The sequence below is a fragment of the Engraulis encrasicolus genome, chromosome 18, assembly GCF_034702125.1.
Source record: "Engraulis encrasicolus isolate BLACKSEA-1 chromosome 18, IST_EnEncr_1.0, whole genome shotgun sequence".
In the NCBI taxonomy this organism is placed as follows: domain Eukaryota; kingdom Metazoa; phylum Chordata; class Actinopteri; order Clupeiformes; family Engraulidae; genus Engraulis; species Engraulis encrasicolus.
Window position 1 is genome coordinate 10041807 of NC_085874.1, and position 26620 is coordinate 10068426.

A 26620-nucleotide genomic window follows, 5' to 3' on the forward strand; every position below is an offset into this window, starting at 1 on the left:
GTTTGTACCCATCCCTACAAGTCCCAGCAAGGGTTTCGTTACTTGTGAAGACGCCTTGGTGAGTTAGTCGGAATACCCTTTACACAAGTAGTAAATCCTTGTGGTTATCATCAAGAACTGAATAGTTTATATTAAGAACAGACTGTGCCAGAGGTGCAGTGAAATGACCAAGTGCAGTGAAATGTGCATAAGCATACATGTAGTATGTCTTAGCCGTATATCAGTACTGTGATATACAATATACTTTAGTGGCTGTAATTGTATGAAACAAGTACAGGCTTGTAATGGAATATGTAACTGTGGCCACACTATAGTCAGAGGTCAAATGTAAAGATGGTGTTTAAGTTTAGACCAATTTTTGTTAATAGTATTGCAGCGAGTGGGCAGTTTAATCTTGCCAAGTCTTGCCAATTTCAACATGCAGTTGTATTGGTCACGCTAACCTTGACTTGTCAGTACCTGATGATGACGTGGCATTTTTTTTTGTTCAGCTCCGAGATCCTGGTGATTTGAATGGGGGCACGGTTTATTTATACTTTTTTAAAGTCCTTAACATATTCCAAGTATCATCCCAAAAGTTATTGCTGTGATGTAAGGATTCTGCTGATGTTGTAAAAAATTGCCCCATTAAAATGGCCAGAATCTCAGAAAGGGATGAACAACAAACAAAAATATTTGTCATCGTGTACTGACCTTTCAAGGGTAGAGTGAGCATTACAACCGCATTTTGAAATTGGCAGGAATTGTCTTTTTTAAGGTAGCTGGCACCACCCCTGCCGCAATAACATAGCCTGAAGATAGCTTCTTCTTCTTCTTCAGCCTCTGCCAGTGGAGGGGGATGGATTTGGGCATGCCACTATTAAATTGTTTAGTAGGGCTTGCCTTAACTCCTCCGGGCGTAACAACATGGACGCGGGGCGGGCCACTGCATAGTTTAGGAGGTCGCATGGATCAGGGGAATAGAGGACCTGGGCAGGGGAATAGAGAGGGATGGAAGGGAAGGGGGGAGTGTATGAAGCAGGAATGCGAGGTGGTCTTCGTAAAGGAACACTTAATACTGTACTTAGAGTTAAACAGTAAGCCTTTGACTGTTTCACATATTAAATCTCAGCCAGGTGAATGCAGCCCAATGTCTCTGCTCAGTTTCAAGGAAGTGTGAGTGTCTGATGTATCACATAGATGTGAAAGACTGGATGGTGTGTGTTCAGCCTTTCGGCACGGTCAGCCTCTGGCACTGCCAGCTTGGCACAGGGTTCCTGACCTGGTGCGTGTTGTCAATGTACGTGCTAAATCTCAAACCTGCGAAACCCCAGTCTTGGGTAGTTATTGGAAAAATGTTGGTTTGAAAGTATCACTCTGGATTTCAAGTATTTTCTCTTGTAAAGAGATTCTCTTGTACAGAGTAATTTGTGTATCGCCAATTGATGTTCGTTCAAGCAGCGTTATCCTCGAGCATACATGGTGGCGGTCAAATTGGGCTACTTACTTCAGTAGGGTGGTTAACACAACATATGATGTTCTAGCTAGTATGAATGCATTGGGCTACTAAAGCTTGGCCACTAGCTTACTCTGTAGTGACCAAGGAGAATACAAAACCAGTCTGTAGAAAAATCACTCATTGTAACAAGCACATGGCTTAGTTCCATAATTACCAACACGCCCTTTCCTGTTCCTCTTATCAGTTATGTAGGAGCGATATGGCCAGTCAGTCACGGCAACATTTGCAAATACTCTAATACCGGTAGTCCCCTCTTGAAGTTGTTTTTGTGTTACAACCGCTGAACGAGGCAAGAGCCAAGCTTTGTGACACGGCTTTGTGAAATTTATAGAGAAGTGTTATCTTGGGTCGGCGCTTGCCACATCTGTTGGCCATTAGCAGGGACTTCTCTGGCCCACCTTTTCACGACCACACAGTGCAGAACAACGAGATGGTATTTTCTCTCCTCCTTTTACTCTTTGACTGCTGCTGACACCCTTTAACAGTTGATTGTTGAACTCCACCTCCCCATAACTAGTCAGCAACTGCACAAGTCTAGTGTGCGGTTTATGTATAGCAGTCAGTAGTTTTGTATTAGTTTTAGTGTACATGTATTTCCTGTGTCTATTTATGTGTGCACTTTATGGTGAAGCTTTAAATAGCATTGTAATAGAGTTCTTCAGTAACGCGGAAGCATGTAGTAGATTGTAGTCTTTCATGTTAGCATTTAAGAACTTCCTGGTTCCTATCGGCTTCCGGCCTCCATTGGGAATGAATTGGGGCCAGTTTCAAATAAGCTCCGAGTGCAAGCACGCGCTTAGCGAACCCCCGCAAACTGTCGAGGGTGTTAAAAATAGGCTGTAGGTATGACATGGTTGATCATTTTGTGTCAAACTTCGACATAAATACGATGTTGCGTCCATATGCTAAACCCGGAAACTTTTGGCGACTACAGAAGCGGCGCCGTCATGTACGTGCGGAGGCTTGTACCCATGGCAACCAAAGGAAAGTATGTAGTTCGGAAGTTTTAATGATCAGAAAGGGGTTAGCAATATTGAATTAAAATCGTCATGATTTAACATGTGAATACACCAACATGATGATACGATCCGTTCCACTAATGAGAAAGGGATGCGGGGACACGCTAATGTTCGTTGTTGCCGTGCAACTTATATTTTTGCCAAACCTGAATCTCTATGGCGTTTTGCAATGTAAAAAATCGCCATGGAACCGGTAGTCCAAACGCCGCATACAAGTTGATGTCAACGCTGAAGAGCTCTATTGTATAGTGACAATTAAGGCTTTCTTTCTACTTTCTTCACTATTCTAATTCTAGGGGTAGTAGCTAGTCCCATGTCAATAGAGGTTGCAATGAAATAATTTCAGATTTTTTTTTTTAATCAACAAGTGAAGTAGAAAGGGAGGGGGAAAATCATTATTTACTCTGCCAGTGTTCTCTCTACTCAATCTGAGCCAGCGCTTAGCCACAGGAGCGTGTACACACACACACACACACACACACACACACACACACACACACACACACACACACACACACACACACACACACACACACACACACACACACACACACACACACACACACACACACACACACACACACACACTGAATCAGCCCCCACCCATTCTGGATCTAGCAGGCTTGTTTATCACTCGCTTATTGAACAGAAATGTCAAGCCTCAGCGTGCCGGCGTGGTTTTTAACGAGGTGCTCAGTTCTGGTTTTGAAAGGTCGCTAATTGTGCTGTGTGGGATTGTGACGTCTTGTATTCATGCTGGACATGTTTGATGCTGCAAATAGATGACGGTGCAGAACAGAATTCACACACTCTTCCCCTTTTGATCACACACACACACACACACACACACACACACACACACACACACACACACACACACACATGCGCGCATATATACACAGCCGCTGAGTATAACTCCTTCCTGTTTTCTCTTTTTATATTGTTTTATTCTACTCTGTTTGTATCCCAGGCAGCTGTGACTGTGACTCATGTGTACGAATAGCTGAATTGCCATCCACACGATGACTCCTCAGTCTCCTGTATTCTGTTGCCATTGTCTTTATTGTTCCTTATTTCTAATCCTGGAAATGTGTGTGTGTGTGCTTATTTTCTCCCTCTCTCGCTCTGGCTCTCTGTCTTTCTGTATGTCTGTCTCTGTCTCTGTCTCTGTCTCTGTCTCTGTCTCTCTCTCTCTCTCTCTCTCTCTCTCTCTCTCTCTCTCTCTCTCTCTCTCTCTCCTCTCTCTCTCTCTCTCTCTCTCTCTCTCTCTCTCTCTCTCTCTCTCTCTCTCTCTCTCTCTCTCTCTCTCTCTCTCTCCTGTGTGCGTAGTTGTGAGGAAGCTGCAGGAGTTTGAGCTGCCCTACGTCTCCATCACCAGCCTCCACAGCCCCGACTTCCACATCGTCCTCCGCAAAAGGTAAACTCACTTGCACGATTCACCACACTAAAGTACTCGCCTCACTGCGATACGCACCTCACTGCAGTATTCACAAGAGCAATACTCACCCCACTGCAGTATTCACAAGAGCAATACTCACCCCACTGCAGTATTCACAAGTGCAGTATTCACCCCACTGCAGTATTCACAAGAGCAATACTCACCCCACTGCAGTATTCACAAGAGCAATACTCACCCCACTGCAGTATTCACAAGAGCAATACTCACCCCACTGCAGTATTCACAAGAGCAATACTCACCCCACTGCAGTATTCACAAGAGCAATACTCACCCCACTGCAGTATTCACAAGAGCAATACTCACCACACTGTAGTACTCACCACACTGTAGTACTCACCACACTGTAGTACTCACCCCACTGTAGCATTCACCACAGCAGCATTCACCACACTGTAGTACTCACCCCACTGTAGTACTCACCACACTGTAGTACTCACCACACTGTAGTACTCACCACACTGTAGTACTCACCCCACTCCAGTACTCACCACACTGCAGTTCTCACCACAACAGCATTCACCACAATGCAGTACTCACCACACAGCAGGATTTGCATGACTCCAGAATGAACCGGACTACTCGTCACGCCATGCTTGCACCTCATCCTTTGAGCCCTCTGGGCCCCTCCATGTCTCAGTTTTCTTTTGAAGAGAAAGGAGCACCTGCCTCTTCAAAAATGAAGGGAGTAAAATGTACAACTATCAATAACAAGGCCCTAACAAGCGAATGGCATGAGGATTATATACACGTAGACTATACACACTAAGAATAGCACTAGGAGGTTAAGAACCTTGGGGAAATATTTTAATTAACTGCTCATACGGTGCGCTGCGGAAGAACACTGTTTCAGGCACTTATACAGCGTACTGTAGGTTCAAAAGTTTTTGTGGCTGTTTGATACATTTGACCCCTCCTGATGTTTCAGTTTTTTTTATTCATTTGAGCCAGGTCATGTTTTGTTTTACAACAGAAAACAGAGTGCCCAGGCCTTCAGGCATAAACGACTGAAACAAAATGGCCGCAGCATTATTCCCAACAGTGTTGTGTTCCCTGTTACAGTAGAAAACAATTACTCAGCCTCTCATCATCGGTTCCCTCTGTTATTAATCATTGCGTCAGACAGCCTCCTACAACAAAATCTGCAGGTCCCTGCCAACCATCAACCAAGTAATTGGCATTAGATTTTTCATTATTGTCATGTCATTGACAGCTCCAGTGGAGTGAGTAATGGATGTTTGGTTTGCACAATGTAACTTGTGTCACTGTTCAGTGGATTTGTTTTTTTAGCTCGAGGTAAAATTCAGGGTGTAGGAAGGCATCTTTTCACCCATGTTTGTTTAATGGTGCACTGTGTAGGATGGTGGCTACAGTAAGTATTGTAACTATGCTGCTCATTGCAACTGTGCTGCATATGGCCAAATTCAATCTTTTCATGAAAATGTACTAAATAATGACCTAATATTTACAAGTATCACCAAAGTAAAGGAAGTTTTGTAGCTAAAATGTCTATTTCTGGAAAAGTGCAATTTTCCCAGTGATAATGAATACATAGGGTTTGATGGTGGTCTTAAGCATTCGTGAAAAGGGTAACATTTGTGAATGGGCAGCATGAAATCTGGAAAGAAACTGCAAAAAAAAATATCACACAGTGTGCCTTTAAGCCAACACCATTGATGGCTTAATTGGGCTAACTCATGAAGTTTTGCTGGCAGCAGAATGACGCTGATTTTATTCCTTCCATTCATTTTCTTTTCCATTATTTCCCCCCTCTTTATGGTCAAGATAGTGCAGTGCTGTGGTGCACATCACTGCTCCCTTTTGACTGGAGATGGGAAGTCTATGTGTGCTGCGTCAGTGTGAGCTGTAATTTATGCTCTGGAGAATGTGCCTGCCTGATCTCATAATGGCTGGATGATGATGATGATGACTGTGCCCATTTTTTTATGAGAGGCAGAGACAAAGGGAGGGGGAAAAAAACAAGATCTCAGCACAAAGATCTTGGAGTGTAAAATCGACGGTGAAACTTTTGTGGCACGAAAAGAAGTGAATTGACTTCAGAAGGTTATTAGATAGTTTTCTTTCTTGTAACGGTTTCACAGTTTTCTTCTTTGTATGTTTTACTGTTTTTCCAAGTTTTTTGTCGTTGTCTTTTGTTGTTGCCTTCCTAATTCTGGGTAAAGCGTATTTTCTATGGTCTCTCTGTCACAGAGACTGTATACAGTTGCTATATTGTACTGCCAAGCACTGAGATTGCAGTTAAGGCAGTGGTTCTCAAACTTTCCCCACCATTCCCCCCTTCGGAGGGTGTGGTTGCTTCCGAGCCCCCCCAAGCAACAGCAGTACTCGCGCAGACTGATTTTACGATTGCTGCGCTGCGCAGAATAAAAGGAAAGGTGACTGATGAGATAAAACAAAGAGGGACGTGTGCCAGGGTTCCCACGGGTCATGGAATTTCTGGAATATCATGGAATTTCATAAAAGTTTTTCCAGTCATGGAAAATCATGGAAATTTACCATTTTGCATGCACGGTCATGGAATATCATGGAATTTTCTGTAAAAGCATAAACTTTTTGTTTGGTATATCCTACTGGTTATACTACAACGCCTCACTAGAGACGGTTTGGTTTCACGCTGTAATGTGCATCATATAATGCAATGAGGCGACTGAAGTCTGGCGATGGCTCGATGTCGGTGAAGATAATGTTTAGTTTTCACACTTTTAAACGTCATTTTTTTTTATGGAACTGGTCATGGAAATTCTGTGTTTTGGGTCTGGAAAGTCATGGAAAATTATGGAATTTTATATCTGAATTAGAGTGGGAACCCTGGTGTGCTCATTTCCTATGCTATTCTAATTCATGACAATTTATAATATGATTTTGATGAGGGCTTAACATGTATTGTTTATTGGAGAAACAGGAAATAATTTCCTTGGAGGAAAAAAAAACCCAAAATCAGATGTCACACCCCCCCCCTGCGATGCCTCCGCGCGCCCCACTTTGAGAAACACTGAGTTAAGGGGTCATGTATTTCTCACTTTTATTTCTCTGTAGTCTCTGACGACGTGATTATCTCAGTGAATGCCCCAGAACATCCACAGAGCAAACGATGCAGTTGTGTACTGTGTAGGCGAGAGAGAGAGTAGAGCGGCCCCCTAAACTCTTCTTGACCCTCCGTGATTTCTCTGAAGAGCAAGCGTCAAGCAAGCAAGTCTTTTTCTTTTGATGTTCTAGAAGAGGTCAAAAGAGATAACCATGCCCTACCACCTATCCACACACACACACACACACACACACAGACACACACACACACACACACACACACACACACACACACACACACACACACACACACACACACACACACACACACACACACACACACACACACACACACACACACACAGATGTGTGCATGTGGTTGTCTATGACCTGAATCTCATATCATCTGCCCGCATTCCAGAACTGTGTGCGGGTTGAGCTTTTGAGAGAAGGGTACACACACACACACACACACACACACACACACACACACACACACACACACACACACACACACACACACACACACACACACACACACACACACACACACACAGGGAGTATAGCAGCATAGTTTGCTTGTGACAGCTGTGTCTAGGACCCAACCAGTGCAATATAGGGCCTGCAGGGATGGTTAACCCAAAGGGAAGCATTTAACACTTGCTCTGCACACCACACGGCACCCCAACCCTTTGCTATGAAAGCGCGCGCACACACACACACACACACACACACACACACACACACACACACACACACACACACACACACACACACACACACACGCCTGTTGTCACCCTAAGAGCTCCTCCAGCTGCATAAATATGTCGGCCTTTCCTCTGTGAGCGAGACATGTGAAGCTGCCTTTAATGCACGCACGCATACACACGCACGCATACACACACACACACACACACACACACACACACACACACACACACACACACACACACACACACACACACACACACACACACACACACACACACACACACACACACACACACTGGTTAGGCAGCGGCAGCAGCAGCAGCTGTGGGGAAAAGAAGTTAGGAAAAAGTCCAGCAGAGTACACGGATGGTTGTGCTGTTTCCATTAACACGTAACCACAGCTACTAGCATGATCAATAATAATAATGATACTACTGCTAATACTACTACTAATGAAATTCATGATTAATGTCTGTGAAGCCTTGACCCTCAACACTACATACAGGCACTATGTCAAATAAGCTTACACACCTCTCTCTGTCTCTGTCTCTGTCTCTGTCTCTGTCTCTGTCTAAGTCTCTCTCTCTCTCTCTCTCTCTCTCTCTCTCTCTCTCTCTCTCTCTCTCTCTCTCTCTCTCTCTCTCTCTCTCTCTCTCTCTCTCTCTCTCTCTCTGCAGACACATGCAGTTCATCTATTTATGAATTTTAATCGGTACAGTAAGTGCTCTGAATGGTGTCGCCCCCGTAGTCCAGTGTATCCTCAACAAAGGCCTCAGCCCCATTGACCTACTTTTTAGGAGAGGGCAAGCCAAGGGATGGGCGTGCGTGTGCGTGCGTGTGTGTGTGTGTGTGTGTGTGTGGTAAAGCAATCTGGAAAACATCAGGAAGTCATAGATGATCGTTGGATAAGTCTACTCTCAGGCAGAGGAGCATTTTGAATAGCAAAGCGACCCGTCATTCCTGCTGTGTCTTTCCGGTCCACCCCTGCACTTGCATTCGACACGGAGTTTCAAGGCATCACATCTCCCTCTCAACACTTGTGTTATTCTCAGTGCTTCTCAGTGGGAGGTGGTGTTAATATTCCACGTCTTTGGAATTAATGTGAGGCGACAGGCGGTGTCCGTTCACTCGCTGGAGATGTGGATCCAATTTTTTCCCTCCCCATTCTCCCGAAAGATTTCCCGGCTGGCCAGCCAACCGACGCGTTTCAGTCTAACGAGTTTCATTAAACTCGGGTCGCTCGGGTCGACCAGTTTCACGTGTCTGCTTCACGCTCTGGTGTGACTGCAAGACCCCAAGCTGTCATGTCCGAGCGCTCAGTGAGGGCCTTGTCGGAAGCCCGCAGGAGGTGTGGAGTACCTAGTTGTGGGTAGACGGGGTGAGCGGCCGGTAGGAACAGCGTGTGGTGCTTTGCATGAAATAAAAACTAGAGGCAGCCAGAAGAGGGTAGATGGGTCTTCCAACTTCTTTGTCGAAAAAAGACAGCTGCCATGGGTGCGATGAGGAAGGGAGTAGAAGGAGTCACACACAGGAGCTTAACGCAATTCAGCGAAACTGTACTAAAAAGCTGAAAATAAACAAAGCCAAAGACAAAGTGAGTACCAAATGTTTGGGGACTCTAGCCCATCAGTGTCCCCAATTTGAAAGCGATGAGTGATGATCCATGTCAGGGGTAAGAAAGACTGAGGAGAGAGGTTTTGTTCTCTGGAGTGGTAGGAGAAAGCAAATCTCACTCTTCTGAAGCCCTTCAGTAGTCTGAGATGGATGTTTTTTGTATCTATGAGCAGAGTGTCTAAGATAAGAGTAATGCTGGTTTTTTTTTTTTTTTTTTAAAGCTGGGCTTTGGTACATGGTGAAAACGTGTACTCATTCATCGTGATGTGTTACGAATATGATGTTTTAATGCACTTTTTTGCGATGACGTCTTGTTATTCATATTTGTCCGTAAGTGGCCAGACTCTTGTCTGGTTCTTTTGCTGCATACTTGACGGCAGTTGTCATATACCATATGTGGCTGCTGTTTGCATTTTGTACAATGAAAGGCATTCATTTTTTGATAGCTTATTTCAGCGGTTCCCAAACTTTCCCCCCCGCGCACCCCCTTTTACATTTCAATGTGGTTCGCGCACCCTCTAAGCGAATGTTGCACCACATTTTGGGTAATCCTGATTTCCAATCAGACGTTTTTTCTGCCATCATTACAATGGAACTTATTGTATGACAAGTCTATGAGTTATAAATCACACTTTCAATTCATCAAACAATTAAAACTACCTAACGCTGGATAAAAAACCCACACATATCCAACATTGCTCTATTCAGCTCGCGCACCCCCTTGTGACAGGCCGCGCACCCCCAGGGGTGCACGCACCACAGTTTGGGAAACCCTGGCTTATTTGATTTCCTTGGGTAATTTGACTCTGCTCCTCCCTCTGTCTTTTCTCAGCTACTGGGACACAGCGTATGACGGTGACGTTATGGACAACCGGGTGGGACTGGACTTGCTATACTCTCAGGTAAATACATATCGCACTATCTTAATCTAGTTCGCATGGTGTGACACTATCAATTTGCATCCTTCTAGATTATAGAAGAATGTGAATTGATTGACACTATTCCACTTTGCTCATGGGTTTACAAAATGCAACACTAGTCCAGGAGCTTTTTTTTTTTTTTTCGTGTGGTCTGTATTTGAACTCTAATGGAAAAAAGGGAGGCAGCACTGTTCATGTCCGTTGCGTGGCATCCCACCCCAACATGTGCACCAGGAAGTCATGTCTGCAGAAAGCCCAAAAAAGGGAATTGAAAGTGCGCGTATGGTTTTCATGTTTGCTGGTTTTGCATTATTGACATGTGGCAATAGACTAGTTATTTTCACTGTTTAGTTGCAAATAACTACACATGATGCACATTGCAAGACGGCTCAAACATATTGCAAACATCTGTGTACAAGCAGACAGATCTTAAGCAAATTCTAACAAGGGTACCAATCACTTTTGAGCACGTATCAGTGGGTTGTGTTTAAGGCAACGACACACACCAGTTCATTAGCAGGTAGAACTAAGTGAAAGAATGATCTGGTCTGATGGTCTGATCGATTGGAGCTTCAACCAGGAGCATATGAAGGCACGCTTTCACATCCACCACAATGCATCACCTCTTCTTAACACCTCACATGGCGTCAAGATACATTTAGGTTCTCCTAATAGCATGTCTCTGCCTGACTTTCTCTCTTTCAGGGCTCACTTTGCAGGAGTTGTAAATATAATGGCAGAGAGAGATGTGTGTCGAGATTGGATTTAAATTGTAGCAGATTTCTCATCGTATCATCTGAAAGACAACATATTATAAACACAATTTCTCTGCCAGTTTGTCTGACACTGCCGGTCTGTATTTCTCTCAAATACTTTCTCCTCCTCCACAGACTGTGTCAGACATCGAGCGAGGTTGGATCCTTGTCAACAAAGACCAGCACAGGCAGCTCAAATCTCTGCAGGAGAAGGGCTCAAAGAAGGAGGTATTTTTTGTCTGCCTGCCACCACAGGGAAACGGCAGCACCTCCCGCTGCGGATACAAATGGAAACTGATTCACCTTTTACAAATCGAGGCCTGCTGTGCTGTTTCCCCCAATTGGGGGCATTTGCACAAATGTAGCCATTTAACTCTCAAATTGCTGTTTCACACTGCATCTGTATCTGTGTCTCTGCATCTGATTCTTTTATGGTATCCTTAGATAACATTAAGTGGATGAATGAGAATCTTTACAGATATTTTCCATCAGGAATAAGAGATTCTATACAGTTCAGTCCTCAATTTTTAAAAGTACCATCATGCATGTGTAAAGAGTGATGAAAACAAAACATACTTCTGGGGAGTTACACAGTGATATTCATGTGCAAATGCTAAAAAAAACGGTAACCTAATTCTAAACCTGAATATATCTGATTTTCTGTTGTGAAAGATACCGTATCTTCTTGGAGTTTGATGACAATTTAATTGGATGACGACAACTGTTTAGAAATGATAAAAATGGATTGCAAAATCTAATTCCGTATATCCGTCTCTAAATCTCCCTCCTCAGTTCATCCGATTGGCCCAGACATTGAAGTATTACGGCTACATCAAGTTCGACCCGTGCATCACAGACTTCCCGGAGAAAGGCTGCCACGTGATCGTGAGCGCGGGCAACAACGAGCTCAACTTCCACGTCAAGCTGCCCAACGAGCAGATGAAGGAGGGCAGCTTCAAGGTCACACGCATGCGGTGCTGGAGGGTCACGTCATCGGTAAGTGTCTTCCCTAAGGCTAAGGGACTGGGACTGGGACACTCACTCATCATCATCATTACTCACTGTACCGTCTGCTACAGCCAGACTTGTGTCACTGATTGATTGCTGACATTTATAGTTCAATGAAGTGAACCCACACAGGCATTTCTATTCATATATGCACTCTCCGGCCACTTTATTAGACATGTCCAACTGCTCATTGACGTAAATTTTGAATCCCTCACTCACATTGACACGTGACACTGGCATGGTAGTGTCAGTATTTGGTGTCAACAACATGAAAGCATGGGTACATCCAGCATTTTATCAATGGTTCAGGCTGGTTGTACAATATAGGGATATTTTCTCACCACAATTTGGGCACCATAGAACCAATTGATATTTGTTGGAATGCCACAGCCTACCCAAGTATTGCTTGGGGTTCCATCCATGCACTAGGAAGGTGTACTTAATAAAGTGACCGGTGAGTGTACTGTGCACATCTTTTCGGATTAAGCAGTTTTGCAGAGGTTTGGTTGATGTTATGGGGATGTAATGCAAACAGTGGAATAGACTTGGAGAACTGTGAGACGCCAGTTTCCTAACAGCACCATAGAGGTAGAAAACAACACTAGAGGTGACACGGCAATTCGCGACAGCACTGGGAAATGGCACATGGAGCTTCCCAACTTCCGTAGGTAGTGTAGGCACCTTCAGTCAATGCAAGTCAATGGAGAACACGCCCACCCCTGTCAAAAAATTGACTAAAACTGTGTGAATATGAAGGAACACATTAATCAAAGACCAGCTTTGAAATGTCAGGCTAAATATCTACTTAAATCATATGAGTCGATAAAATACATTTAAAAATCAAATTATATATTTTATGAACATATTTAGCAACACACTTGAACTATTGGCCTTGTATATATAATTATATAAATATAGTGTTGATAGACATTTTCACATGATTAAGCCATTTTTGACAGAGGTGACCCTCCTTCTCCATAAATTTCCATTTCTCTGATCTACCTACCTACAGATAATGGCCGCTACAGATTGCTGTAAAAAGGGGGGCGGGGTCACCTCTAGTGTTATTTTCTACCTCTATGAACAGCACTCTCCTCCATCCTCCTCCATGACTGACGTACGTTGAGCGTTGTACTGTTACATGTGTATTACTGCAGAATTACGGCATTATCTCTGGATCTCAGTTGACCTTGTAAGAACCCAAAACGTAATAACTGCCCATAACGTAATAACTGCCCATAACGTAATAATTTGGGCGTAATAAAACCCATCAAGAGATGTTGTTCATGGTTTTCCCATTGAGGCTTGAAGTGCCTTTTTCAAGAGGTCAGCGCATGTCCCACAAGAGGTCTATTTGTGACTGAACCGTTTAACCTATAAACTTCATTCAGAGACTGTTAGAGAGATCACACGTATGACTCCGATCTGTAAGCAGGACACGTGCCAATTCCTTTTAGTTTTTTTTTAGCAACATCAAGCTAAAGACAAAAAAACGGTTTCTGATTCTGCCCTCTGCCTTAGAGCACCATACTAACTGCCATTCAGTCAATCAGAACAGGTGCAGCCAATATAGGGTTCCATCTCAACTGTCACGTTCTCTCAACATTCTATTCTTAATGAGCCACTGCTCTGTAGTTCTAGAAGTCTATTGTTCAGCTCTTCAATGCAATGTAATATTGTCTTGCTGTAATGCTTTTCATAGGCAGCTGCTTGGCCCAATGGTAATAGTCCTGCAATATGGAGGTTGGGAGCTTGAATCCCACTCGGACTCATGTTGATTTTCAAAATTATATCATATGCAGTGTTCCTTAGCCAATTAAAAAAAATACCATGTTTGTCATTTAGTATCAATGACAAAGGTGCTGGATTAGAGATATGGAGGTTGGGAGTTCGAATCCCACTCGAACCCATGTTGATTTTCAAAATTATATATGCAGTGTTCCTTAGCCAACTTCAAATACCATGTATGTCATTTAGTATCAATGGCAAAGGTCCTGGATTACAGATATGGAAGTTGTGAGTTCGAATCCCACTCGGACCCATGTTGATTTTCAAAATTATATCATATGCAGTGTTCCTTAGCCAACTTAAAATACCATGTATGTCATTTAGTATATCCCCAAAACGCAGAGCTACAAAACTTTCAAGATGGCTGAATCCAAGATGGCTGAATTGTTTGGCCCATAACTTCTGACTGGGTGGATGGATTTTTTTCCAACATTTCTTTTAGCTTTGTTTTCTCAATAGTACTTTGTTTCATCTCTGCCCCAAAAGGCAAGCCCGCTTCCAGCATTTTCTGTGAGAATGCAATCTATCCTTATCCTCTGCATTTCCTATGTGTTCAATCCATTTGTTTCTCAACTGGTGGGCCGTGACCCAAAAGTGGGTCGCGGAGGGGTCATGGGTGGGTCGTGGAGCCTTGGTGTAAAAAAAACGTAATTCTAAAAAAATCTGTCACCTGTGTCATCTGTTGTCTTAGATACAATCTGAATGTTTATGCGAGTTAGATAGCGTGCAACTTGTCATTTGAGTCTTGGTTACATTTTGAGAATTGCATTGAAATGACTTGAACGCTAAAAAAATTGGGTCGCGACCGAATGAGAGTGGAAAATGTTGGCTGTTCCAGTTGAGAACCGCTGGCCTACAGTATTCAAAATTTCGATTCCTTTAATGCAAACATTTGAACTGCAAATTTCATACATGAACTACACAAATAGTGAAATTAAATGTCTTTTGTTTGTTATACAAAAATATTGTTAAATAAAATGACAGACTGCTATTCTGTATAAAATTCTATTTTACCAGAATACTTTTCATCATATTGAAATGTAAAACACACACACTGTAGCATCCTCAACATAAACATTAGGTAAAATGAGTTCGACATAAAATTGGCATTACTTTCCATAAATATCATGGCTGAAGTGTTGGAGTGTGCTGTGATCTTGCTTTGTTCTGACTCAAACTTTTAAATGTAAAAAATGTAAGCTAACAAAATATGCATACTCAACATAAACATAAAGTAGAATAACATCCACATACTGTAATACTGACGTTACTTTTTCCAGTAAATTCCGTAGCCTACATGACTAAGAAGTATCCACGCTTTCATCCATTGGCTGTTCTCGCATAATAAGCCTTTCAGTCGTGTGCTGAGAAGGCTGCTGCGTCCAGCAGCCTTGTACAGCTTCATGATGCTTATTGATATGTCACCTCCACAGTCGCCTTCAAGTAGGCTCTCCACAAGAGCATCTCATATATTTTTTTTTGATTAAACATGGTGCACAGCTGACGGATCAGGTGTGACACTAAAGCGATGGTTCAGAGTAGATTCACCCTAATGCCATTTGAACCGTGACATCCATCCAGTAGTCCACCCAAAGTGTTTTCTGGCTTGGGCGAACATTAGCAGAGTTACCGAGTTATTGTATGGCTATTCCGAATAGCTTGGCTTAAGTGCTATTGGGCATTCACATGCATCTCCACACCTACCTCAGAAAATTAACATGTCATGACACCAAACTTCTACAGTAGTACAAATATGGTCTCTATTCACCAAACTAAGCATTTGGAAGTTTGGAAATAGTGCTGGAGTTTATTATTATCAACTCAAGCTGAATAGATTCTGTCCTGCTTTGTCATCAGGGGCAGAGGCAGGATCAACATCAGGGACATAGACTGAGTCACCATCAGACAAGGAGGCAGCTTCAGCACCATGGCAGAAAACTACTCCGAACCATCACTTTAAATGCCCCAAGCATGGCCATATCTTGTTCAAGGACAAAACCAATACTTTTCTGTAAAACCTCTGAAGGTTAATAGGGAGCTCCATGACACATGGGTTTTTCAGCACCAGGGGCAGAGGCATCATCAACATCAGAGACAGAGACAGGGTCACCATCAGGGACAGAGGCAGGGTCACCATCAGGAACAGAGGCAGGATCAACATCCGGAGTAGAGGCAGGGTCACCATCAGGAACAGAGGCAGGGTCACCATCAGGGGCAGAGGCAGGGTTACCATCAGGGACAGAGGCAGGGTCACCATCAGGGACAGAGGCAGGGTCACCATCAGGGACAGGGGCAGGATCAACATCAGAGACATAGGCAGAGTCACCATCAGACAAGGAGGCAGCTTCAGCTAAGGCCAAGACCTTTAGGTCTGAATACGTTGAACCGGACCGAACTGTTTGATATACCCACAAAAACTGAAAAGGGACTTGTGCTTCCTATGAGGACTCTTGTGCTTCCTGTGAGGACTCTTTTCAGTGTGTTCAAAGAAAATGGAATCTTGAACAAGAACCACAACTAGCTGGTGTGGCCAGGAGTGGCACTGCAGCTATGTTATCACAGCCAAGTAAATAATGAATGGGTGCCAATGGGGCTGTACCCTTCTCATAGAACTATCTGCCCGTGTGATTTTTTCCCTGGAAACAATGGAGTCGCGTTCGATAGATATGAGTAAGTGAAAGCATTTGCCGACACGTTTGCATCTTGTCAAGTGTTACATTCGTGAAAATGACCCTTATTTCAACTATAGCAATGACATAACACGTGACAATCGACTTTACGGCACTACGCCATTTGTTTTGTAGTTTTAAGTCTGACTTCAGATGTCGATGTGTTTAAAGTTATGTTAGGATTGTTGCGGACGCCTGTTATTTATTGCATTTAAGGTGGTGGAAAAGCGGCATGTGTACATGGGGGAAAGGAAATGACTGCGCTCATCCTTAAGAATTTGGGCACCTTCAATTAACATGTTGGACGGCGGTGGGGGGTTTTGAGGTGTGTGACCGTAGATGTCTCTGCTAGGATCAGTCAGAGTACGTCTCTCGTCAGCTCTGGTCGTGAATAGTCGCAAAGATTCCTCAGCCAGCAGGTATTAGCCGAATGCTAGCGTGTTGCAGGACAAAACTAACACGTCTTTGGGAGAACGAAGCCATGTCAGGAACCTTTAACTTCACTTCTAATACAACGTTCATGATAAGGTACAGAATGTGCACACATCTTTACAAACCAGAGAACAGAACCGTCACAAATCCCTGCTGAGCCATTTAGCCCAATAGGCTCCCATTCATCTTTTACTTGGCTGCGTTCGCCAACGGGGCTATAATGGGAGCCAATGAGAGACGCCTATCTCATAGCTTAGACAATTTCTGGTATTTTCTATTTTTATTTTCAAGCAAAATAGTAAAATGGCCCCTGCTGGAAAACAGCCCCCTCTATTCTAATGAATCTATTCTCTTAATCCACTTCAATCTCAAATGTAAACTAGACTGCCTGTGCAGTCGCCTTCGACTGCTTAAGGTATATCCCCGAAACGCAACGCTTCCAGTCCCCCGTCATTCCTAGCACTCCCGTCCACCTTTTCATAAACGTATATGATAAATACAAAATATTAAAGAAATATATTTAATATCTATACATAGATCAATGACGTGCATAGGCTTAAAACCAAATGACTATTGTGAAAATGAAGCAAAAAATGGGGCAAATGGTAACACTGTTTTAATGGTTCACTATTACAGTGAATATACCACATTAGGTACAGTGTAATAACCATTGTAACAATATTTAATACCATGTAATACCAGTGTAACACCATGTACCAATTTTGTACTACATCATGTATTTTTGTGTAAGTGGTATTACATGGAATTGCATATTGTTACACTGGTATTACACTAGTATTACATGGTATTAAATATTGTAAATTGGTTATTACACTGTACCTGGTATTGCATAGTGTTACACTGGTATTACACTAGTATTACATGGTATTAAATATTATTACACTGTACCTAAATAATATGGTAGATTCACTGAAATGGTGAACTGTTAAAATGAGGTAGTACCGGGCAAATCAATCCACCCAGTCAGAAGTTATGGGCCAAATAAAAATTCCGCCATTTTGAAACTGTTGACCTCCAAACTGGAATCAGTTCATGAACCTGCCCTAGAGCATTCACCCAAAAAATCTGGGACAAATCCAAACATCGTTCAAAAGTTATCGCGTTAACACGAAAGAAAAAACTTTGTGGATTTGTTGATAATGACCCAAGGAAGAAGTGATTAAATTCTGGGGGTGATACGGATCACGAACCGGAACCAGAACTTTTTGAAAGACACTGTCAGGAGGATAGCTCAAAAACGAATCAAGTGATTTGGACGAAACTTTGTGGAGCTATTAGTAATGACCCAAGGAAGAAGTGATTAAATTCTGGTGGTGATCCGGATCACGAACCGGAACCAGGACTTTTCAAAAGATTCTTCACTATCTAGACGCCCCCTAGTGACCAGAAATTGAATTGCGAGAACAGCACTAAAACAAGGCAGAAAGATTTAGGGTGTAACATGGTCAAATGTATCAAGCAGCATCCTTGGCGGAAGTCTGCGCTCTCTGAGTGCTTCTAGTTACTTTATATTTACTGAATAAAATTTAGATAGTTAACAATTTAGTATTATTAGCATGGTTAGCAATACCTGTCAACCAACCTTAGCTAATGTTAACTTAAAACACTTGGCTACACATTTACCATTGTTGCTATTTGACGCTATTGGCTTTTTTATGTTTCAAATGGGCCCAAATGATTACATTACTGGCAGTTATTACGTTATGGGCATCGTTATTACATTATCAACGTTTTTTTTTAGAGTAAGGCCCATAATGTAATAACCTGCCCATAACGTAATAACTTATTACGTTATGGGCAGAACGTTATTACGTTATGGGTAAGGAATTTTTATTACATTATGGGCAAGTTATTACGTTATGGGTTTTATTACGCCCAAATTATTACGTTATGGGCAGTTATTACGTTATGGGCAGTTATTACGTTTTGGGTTCTTACAGACCTGACCATCTTCTTGATTCTCGTCTACAACTTTTTATTTCAAATGTGCATGTTGAATTCTATTCCATCAGTCTATGATTAAAGTCATTGAGGCACTGTTTGTTGTTTTGTTTGTTGCCTTCAGTTAGTTCTGTCAAGCATACAATATGTTCCTACCCTCACTCGGAAAGACGTTTTGCTGATTCCAAAAAAGAGAATGTCTAGCCTTAGCCGATGAAAAAGGAGCTTATGCGGATCCTAAAATAGAATGACTACTCATTCCTGCGACTTGGCAGTAGGATGTTGTGCGATGACTGATGTTGCTCAGCCGTGCCAAACTTGGGCAGTGCATGACTCACGGGAGTCTAATGTGGTAGGCTGTGGTGGCCAACGGCTGCGAGAAAGTGACATCACAAGTCTCTTGTGGTGCGTGTCAAATCACTACCTCCTGTCCTCTCCTGTTGCTTGTGGCCTTGTCATGCATTGAAAATCAAAGTTTTATTCAATATCTCGCAAAAGCACAATCCTTTTCACACCAATCCACAATCCATTTAAAAAAAAAAAAGATATCTTTTTGGTCTTTTTCGACTTGATTGATGACAGGACAGTATGAGAGATGGACAGGAAGCGAATTGGGAGAGAGACGGGGAGGGGTCGGCAAATGGTAGACGAGTGCCCTATCAGTTGGCCACGGCAGGGCTGCAAAAGCACAATTCAAAGGTCTTTTTTTTTCATTTGCGATCGTGATGTTGTATGGTGCGAAGCCGCCCAAAAGTTGCTCTGCCTAGGCTGACGGCAGAGAAAGTTTACTATTGTGTCTCCTCTCTCTCTCTCTCTCTCTCTCTCTCTCTCTCTCTCTCTCTCTCTCTCTCTCTCTCTCTCTCTCCCTCTCTCCCTCTCTCAGCAAGTGCCGGTGGTGAATGGGTCGGCCAACCCGTGCAGCTCTGCCAAGTGTGACGTGAAGCTGGAGCTGGCCTTCGAGTACCTGATGAGCAAAGACCGGCTGCAGTGGCTCACCATCACCAGTCAACAGGTTAGCGCAATTTGCAAAGTGCAATTTTTCCAGTCATAATGAATACTTAGAATTTGATGGTGGTGGTAAGTATTCACCAAAAAAGGTAACATTTGTGAATGGACAGCATGAATTCGGGAAATAAACTGCTACAAATATTACATAGTGCACCTTTAACAATGGGCTAGGTAATTCATCGAACAGACAGTTGTAGTTTTTATTCAACTCTGACTAAGTACAGTACAGTACAGTACATGACAAATTTTTCACGCTTTCTTCGCAATCCGGATATTTAGGATGCTATCTTTCAACTCTTAAATGTTTCGCATGATTAGCGTGATGTGCTATGTAATGATGCCCAACTTGTTTCTCACAGGCAATCATGATGAGCATCTGCTTGCAGTCCATGGTCGATGAGCTGATGGTCAAGAAATCGGGTGGAAGTATTAAAAAGGTGTGTATGTGTGTAATGAATTCCTGTTCACACGCATTTCAGTAGGGAGTAGTTATTTTTTTCTTTGTACTGACATGTGGTGATGATGAGTAACGTTTGTGTGTGTTTGTGTGTGTTTGTGGGAACGGGGGTGGGTGTGTGCCAATCTCTCTAAATGGTAAATGGACTGCATTTCTCTAAGTCACTCCTCACGCCATCAGTCTCCCATGAGGATGCTGTGTTGTTTTTGCCCTCATTATTCTGCTCATTATTCTCAACTTGGTCACCACGCCTCAAAATGCATCTCATATTTGTGGCATTTTTATTTTTAATGAATATTAAATACTTTTTTATAAGCTTGCTGTCAGTGTTGGCACATTCTCATTATCAAACTGCTTCAACTTACAGTTTTTTTTATATTTGTCAGTTGCATTATACATGATTTACTGTACAGCTTATGACAAGCTACAAATCTCTCTCTCTCCCCCCCTCACCTGCTAGATGCAGAAGAAACGGCTCAATGGCGCCTTCCACAGGTCAGACAGTAACCAGGCAGTGAAGTCTCCTCCATTACTGGTGAGTGTTGGAAAAAGATAAATAATACACATGCAAAAAACTGTAAAGGAGGTGATCTGAACCAAGAAGGCAAATTTGAACAGTGAATTAAAATAGACTTTTTCATGTTATGTTTTTATCACCACCTATTGACACCCAATTCTCTTTGTATTGCATTGACTTTCAAAAGGCTGCTCTCAATTCCTTGTCTGTGGCACGCAGACTGTAAACGTCAGTTTGAGAACAGGATAAAACAATACATTCATGTTTGTAAATTCTGTTACATTTTTGGAACACTCCACATTGATGTTTTGTTAGATTAATAAATTTGTGCCATATTCGTCCAGTTGTGAGTCTCTACCATTTCAAGCTTTAAATGTCAATGACGTAACTTATGTGTATACGTAATATGTGAGTAACAAATGCTTTTACAAATTTGTATTTGTTAAAGGATGACTGGTGTCAATGAGAAGCAATTGATATGTAATTTCTAAGCAGTTGCGTTTTTAAATGTGTAAACAAGGACCTCAGATCTTGGAAATAGTAGGCTGGCTCGTGATGTAATATTAACATTCAAACAGATTGCAGGATGATTGATCTCTGTCTTCTCCTCCCCCTAGGACTCTCCCGACCCGAACCGTGAGCAGGTTGTCAAACTCTCGGTAGGTGTCTTGTGTTTGTATCTGTTACTGCGTTTAGGCCTGAAGCCCATATTTCCCCGGACGGTACCTCAGCCTTGGCTAATATGGCACCAACAGCACTGGCTGGTTTTCACACTTGCAAATGATGCCAAGACTCCCAAGCTTAGTTGTGCAGAATATGTAGTTGTCCTAGACTGTTACTTACACGCTATTCTCCAAATAGGAAAAAAGGAACAAAGTCCTGGAATACACTGCCAACTCATATCGGACAGTGACAATTTTAGCACTTTCAAAATTACCCTTAAACAGTGGCTGAAAACAAATCAGACATGCTCCCATTAATTAATAGCATAAACATTGTTTTACTGTACTTCTACTTTTTGTATTTTTTATGTACGTAATGTAAATGTCTTCTGTCATGCTGTAGGCTACTTTCCTATTTGTTTTATTTTGAGCACCTTAGGACAACACATGAAATTTAGCATCTATGCTAACTCCGGCTGTATGAATACTGTATTCATATTGATGCTTTTAAGCTAATGTGTTGATTAATGTGCATCGTCCTACTGAAATAAAGAAATGAATGAAAAATAAAAACTGAAGGATTAGAAGTTATACAAAGGTTGTACCGTACACATAGGGAACATACGTTGTGTTTATTCAGAAGCATGAAAAATACATGAAGACATGATTGACACTGGCTTTTGTTTGTTTACCGTCTGGCAGGCCAAGTTGACCTCAGTGTCCCTCAGAGGAATCAGTGCCTCCACCTCCAACAATGACATCAGTGGCAATGATTTCCATGGCAACTACGCTTTTGAGGGGATTGGCGACGATGACCTGTGACGCCTCCCCCTGGCCAATCTCCCCCTGTTCCTCTACCGCATAGACACAGAGAGATGTGGACCGCTCAACAGGCAAATGGAAATGAGGAAAATAAGAGGGGCACACGGATGCCTACAGCAGAGTCAAGGATATTTGAAAAACCAGCAGCTGCTCCTCGTTTGGGTAGGCTGCAGCATCCACCTGCATCCCTCGACCAACCAGCCCTTCATAGTTGCAACGTGCTAGACCGTTGCCAAATTTTATTTTTTATCATTTATTATTTTTCTTTTAATTTTCATCATTCCAATGCAGACATTGAGCATCAAGCTACCATTATTATTCCACCACATTCCCATGGCTGAAGGCCCTTTCTAAACCTTTGCTGGTTTCCACATTTGCGCATTTCAGAGAACCCCACTGGGCCTTCAACTAAGAGAACTGTTTGAAGGTTTTTTTTTTTTTTTTTAATTATATTCTGGCTGTGATGCTCATGGGGATGAGATCCCTTTTGTGTTTTTGGTAAAGTACCCTTGATTTAGGGGCTAGAAGTCAAATATGTAGATGAAATGGCCTGTGCCCTCTGTGTAGATTTTCTTTTAAAAGGTGTCTTGTCAAAATGTTTGTCAGGAAGTTGTTGTATTTTAAAAAATGTGGATGTAATCAAATCGCCAATCACTGTGGTTCCCTAAAGTCACATTTATTGTTGCATATGACTGTGGGAAGGTTTTAAAATAGTATTGTGGCCTGTTTCTGTGGCAGGCAAGCATTTGATTCCATTGATTTGATTCAGTCATCATGTTCTGGCTACAGATATGGGTCATTAACAAATGCTTAAACCATTTAAAGTGGTAGAATTGAGAGCAAACATTTAAGCAGTGGCGGGTATGTACAGAACATTTCAGTTTACTCAAATTCGGTTTGAATATTTTGAGGAACCAAATAAGTGGTCTTTTTTTTTTTCAAAGAGTCCTGATTCAAAGAGGTCTGATTTCCATTAGGTCTGAAATCTGAGGGCTTTTTTTTAGGAATCTGTTAGTTCTTCTTGTGAGTCAGATGTGAAAGCCATGGCATCATCTTGCATCATGCACTGCTTTCGTTAAAAGTATTCAGTGCTGCAGGCACCTAGGGTCAAATTTCAAAATAATCTCCCCTCCAAGCCTCAAGATCAAAGGTTGTTATTGACTTGGACACTGGACCAGAATTTCTCATTTTTAATTTTGGATGGTAGTGCGATGCAATTGAATCGATTACACTGGCCCTGTTGACAGCCAACTAAACTATCATTTGGTTGATGAGTATTCTATGTTGTTTGAAATGTAGCACACAGACTGACGAGCGTTCATGTTAAGGAGATAGAATGAATGATATTGAAATCTCCTTCGATCACCTTCACAGCCAAAAAAAAGTAAGTAAGTGCATTTTATTCCCCATTTACAGTCATTGCCCCTCAATCTTTTTAGTGCACGTAAAGAATGTAGCAGCTAAGCCCAGTGCATTGTTGTTTGTGATTTTTAGAGTGCGGCTGTAGATTATTCAGTGATATACGATCATTTGCTGACATCTCAGCACGTTAATGAGGCCTCTACAGTGTCTCTGCTGTTGGGGTTGTGACTGGTTCTCTTGCCTCTTGATTAGGCTCAGGCGGGGCATCTCAGTGACTGGTACCTGCCGCCTGGCTACGCTCTTAAGCCTTTTGCTGTTGAGGGAGATTCTCAGTTTAACAGCAAACATAAGGTGGCTTGTACAGATCTGTACAGCTTTTGCCTCTTTATTTTGATCTCATTGAGGTTTGTGTCACATCTTCAAATTCAGAAGCCGTCTTAATGTGTATTCAAAACATAAATGGAGAACATCTCTGAAAGGGTGTAAAAATGTGTCAGGTGATCTTATTAGGTGTTAATTTAGTTTTTACATTTTGCACAGCAAAAAAGCCGCTACATGTTGTACCTTTTATCCAGCATTGTAATGGACAACTAAATGTATGTACAAAGAGTATGTTCTTTTTTCTTTCCTTTAATTTTGCTGCCTTAAATAATTAAAATGCCTTACGCAGCTGCCCATCCCCTTGGCATTGCGGATTGGCTCTTAAACCTCACCCTTGCCTCAGTGCGCCAGGCAATAGCCAGTAGCAGTCCCTGGCTAAACATACCCTGGCAATTTCGGAAGGATTTGATTGGTTAAATTGGCAGACCTGCTTGCACTTGCTGAACTTGTGACATTGCACAGTATTATGAGGGACTAGTTTCTAATTTATTTCCATTATATAAAGTGTGAAAACGTAGTGGAGTGGAACCATGGACAACTACATTAGTCAACATTTCAAGAGGGGGGAAGGGGTTTGGACCTGTCATAAGTTGTTTTTCTTTGTCTTTGTCGCTGTTTGTTCAGCCAATATTTTGAAAAGGTGTCTCATAAATGCCAAAATGATAGTTTACTAAAGCATTTTGCACAGAGAAACATTTTAAGAATCATGATAATGTCACTTTTATATATATACAGTATATATATGTACATGCAATTAAGAGTATTCCGAGCATTTACTAATCTCATCAATGAATTGTTGTAATCATGTAGATCAATGTAATCTAAACTGTAAAATACTATAAACTAACATGTATCATTGTTTACAGAATTGTAGAATATCATGGCAAAAGAGAAAGTGTTTACAAATTCCACACCAGATTTTATTATTGATTTTTTTTTGTTTTTGTTTTTGAATAGTAGTGCATTTTGGAATTGACTAGGTTGGGCATCAATCCAGGATCCATGTGTGGCGTTTGTATTGTAGGACATTCATCTTACATTTTGTGTCTCACAGATTTATTTTTTGTATTTGAAATCATCTCAAAAGATTGTGCTATTTTACAGCTGATTAACATAAACATGGAACGAAAATATGGCTACCATCAGAGACATTTCTGCTACCACCTTTCTTCTCTCGCACAAGAATGTAAAGAGGATCATTATTCGCCATTTGGTCTCGTATTCTCAATATAGCAAGCTTCTGCTAAATGGGTGGAGCACCCAGCTGACAAATGTCTTTGCTTGCACCATTTGGAAAACAAATATTAGAATTGGTCATAGCTTCACTGAATTATTTGTATCTTGTGATTTCATTTTCATGCTTTGACTGTATATCAGTGGTATTTGGAGCCGAACTCTGTGAAACAAAGAGGCCAACTGTTGCTACTCTGGAAAGCAGAGTAATATCTTACCTATCAGTATGATCTTCTCCCCCCTCCCCCTCCCCTCCCTTTAAACTGCCATGAACATTTTGAATGCAAATAAATGGAAACTGCAGAGTGCTGGAACTCAAATAAAAATAGGTGCCAAATATTGAAGAAGAAGAAAAAAAAAAATCACAATCAGGGTCATTTATTTTTGATTGTTGTGTTTTGGTGTGCTTGAATGCATGTGTGGCTCCCAGTAAGATATCTTTCAATCTGGAACCTACAAGTCTCATTCGTGCAGCCAACTAGAGTCGGAGAACACTACATCACATATTCCCTCATGACCTCTTCGTTCTGTAAATGTTATTGTTCTTCTGTTCTGGTTTGATTGGGTTGGATTTCAGCGCAGGCTTGTGAAAAAGTTACATCTTATTTTTCACTTAAGGCCTTAACCCTCTATTGCTTGAACAACCTTTTAAACATCATATATTTTTTAAATGTGTTTTTTAGACTTGAAAGTGGTTAAATAATACAAATTTAAACAAAAATCTGGAAAAAAAAATTGGGGGGGTAGTTGGTAATTGGCAACAACACAGGTTCGATGAGCATGCTTAAATCAATTTTCTTTCAAAAACATGATCTTATTGAAGGAAATGTAAACAATTGTAACATTATAATTTTACAATATGCGATATAGTTTATTTTAAGTAAAATACATTTAGTTTTATTCATACTTTACCAGGAATAACTCAATGAGAGCCCTGCCCTATGTAACTCAATGGGAGCCAATTGGAATGCATGTATAGGAGTGTCACTGTATGCATGTGGAAATTACTTTATTTGTTAATATTATATCATATAACTAATGAATTGAGGTATACAAATAGCATAGTCATGTTTTCAAGTTAAAATTATATAATAAGTGCAAATAGAGCACCATGTAATTCAATGGGAGCCCTGCCCTATGTAACTCAATGGGAGCCCATTGGGATGCATGTATAGGAGTGTCACTGTAACAAATTAATTTTCGCCTTTTACAGAGAAAGTATAACTTTGTATTTGGATTAAATGATGAAAAATGAAAGTTTACTCATCCTAGATTGATGTTGAATTTTATTATGATGAAAA

General features: G+C 41.7%; 1 protein-coding gene across 1 annotated transcript in view; it reads left to right on the top strand.

Moving 5' to 3' along the window:
* Positions 1-25228, top strand: part of snx17 (sorting nexin 17) — a 60608-nt gene extending 35380 nt beyond the window's left edge. Inside the window, exons 7-15 of the mRNA XM_063222984.1 lie at positions 3847-3934; positions 10176-10245; positions 11154-11246; positions 11811-12014; positions 19761-19889; positions 20245-20322; positions 20803-20877; positions 21477-21518; positions 22224-25228. Of these exons, the coding sequence (XP_063079054.1) occupies positions 3847-3934; positions 10176-10245; positions 11154-11246; positions 11811-12014; positions 19761-19889; positions 20245-20322; positions 20803-20877; positions 21477-21518; positions 22224-22343 (899 nt within the window). The 3' untranslated portion in view covers positions 22344-25228. The remainder of the gene's footprint in view (positions 1-3846; positions 3935-10175; positions 10246-11153; positions 11247-11810; positions 12015-19760; positions 19890-20244; positions 20323-20802; positions 20878-21476; positions 21519-22223) is intronic.
* Positions 25229-26620: the final 1392 nt, after the last annotated feature.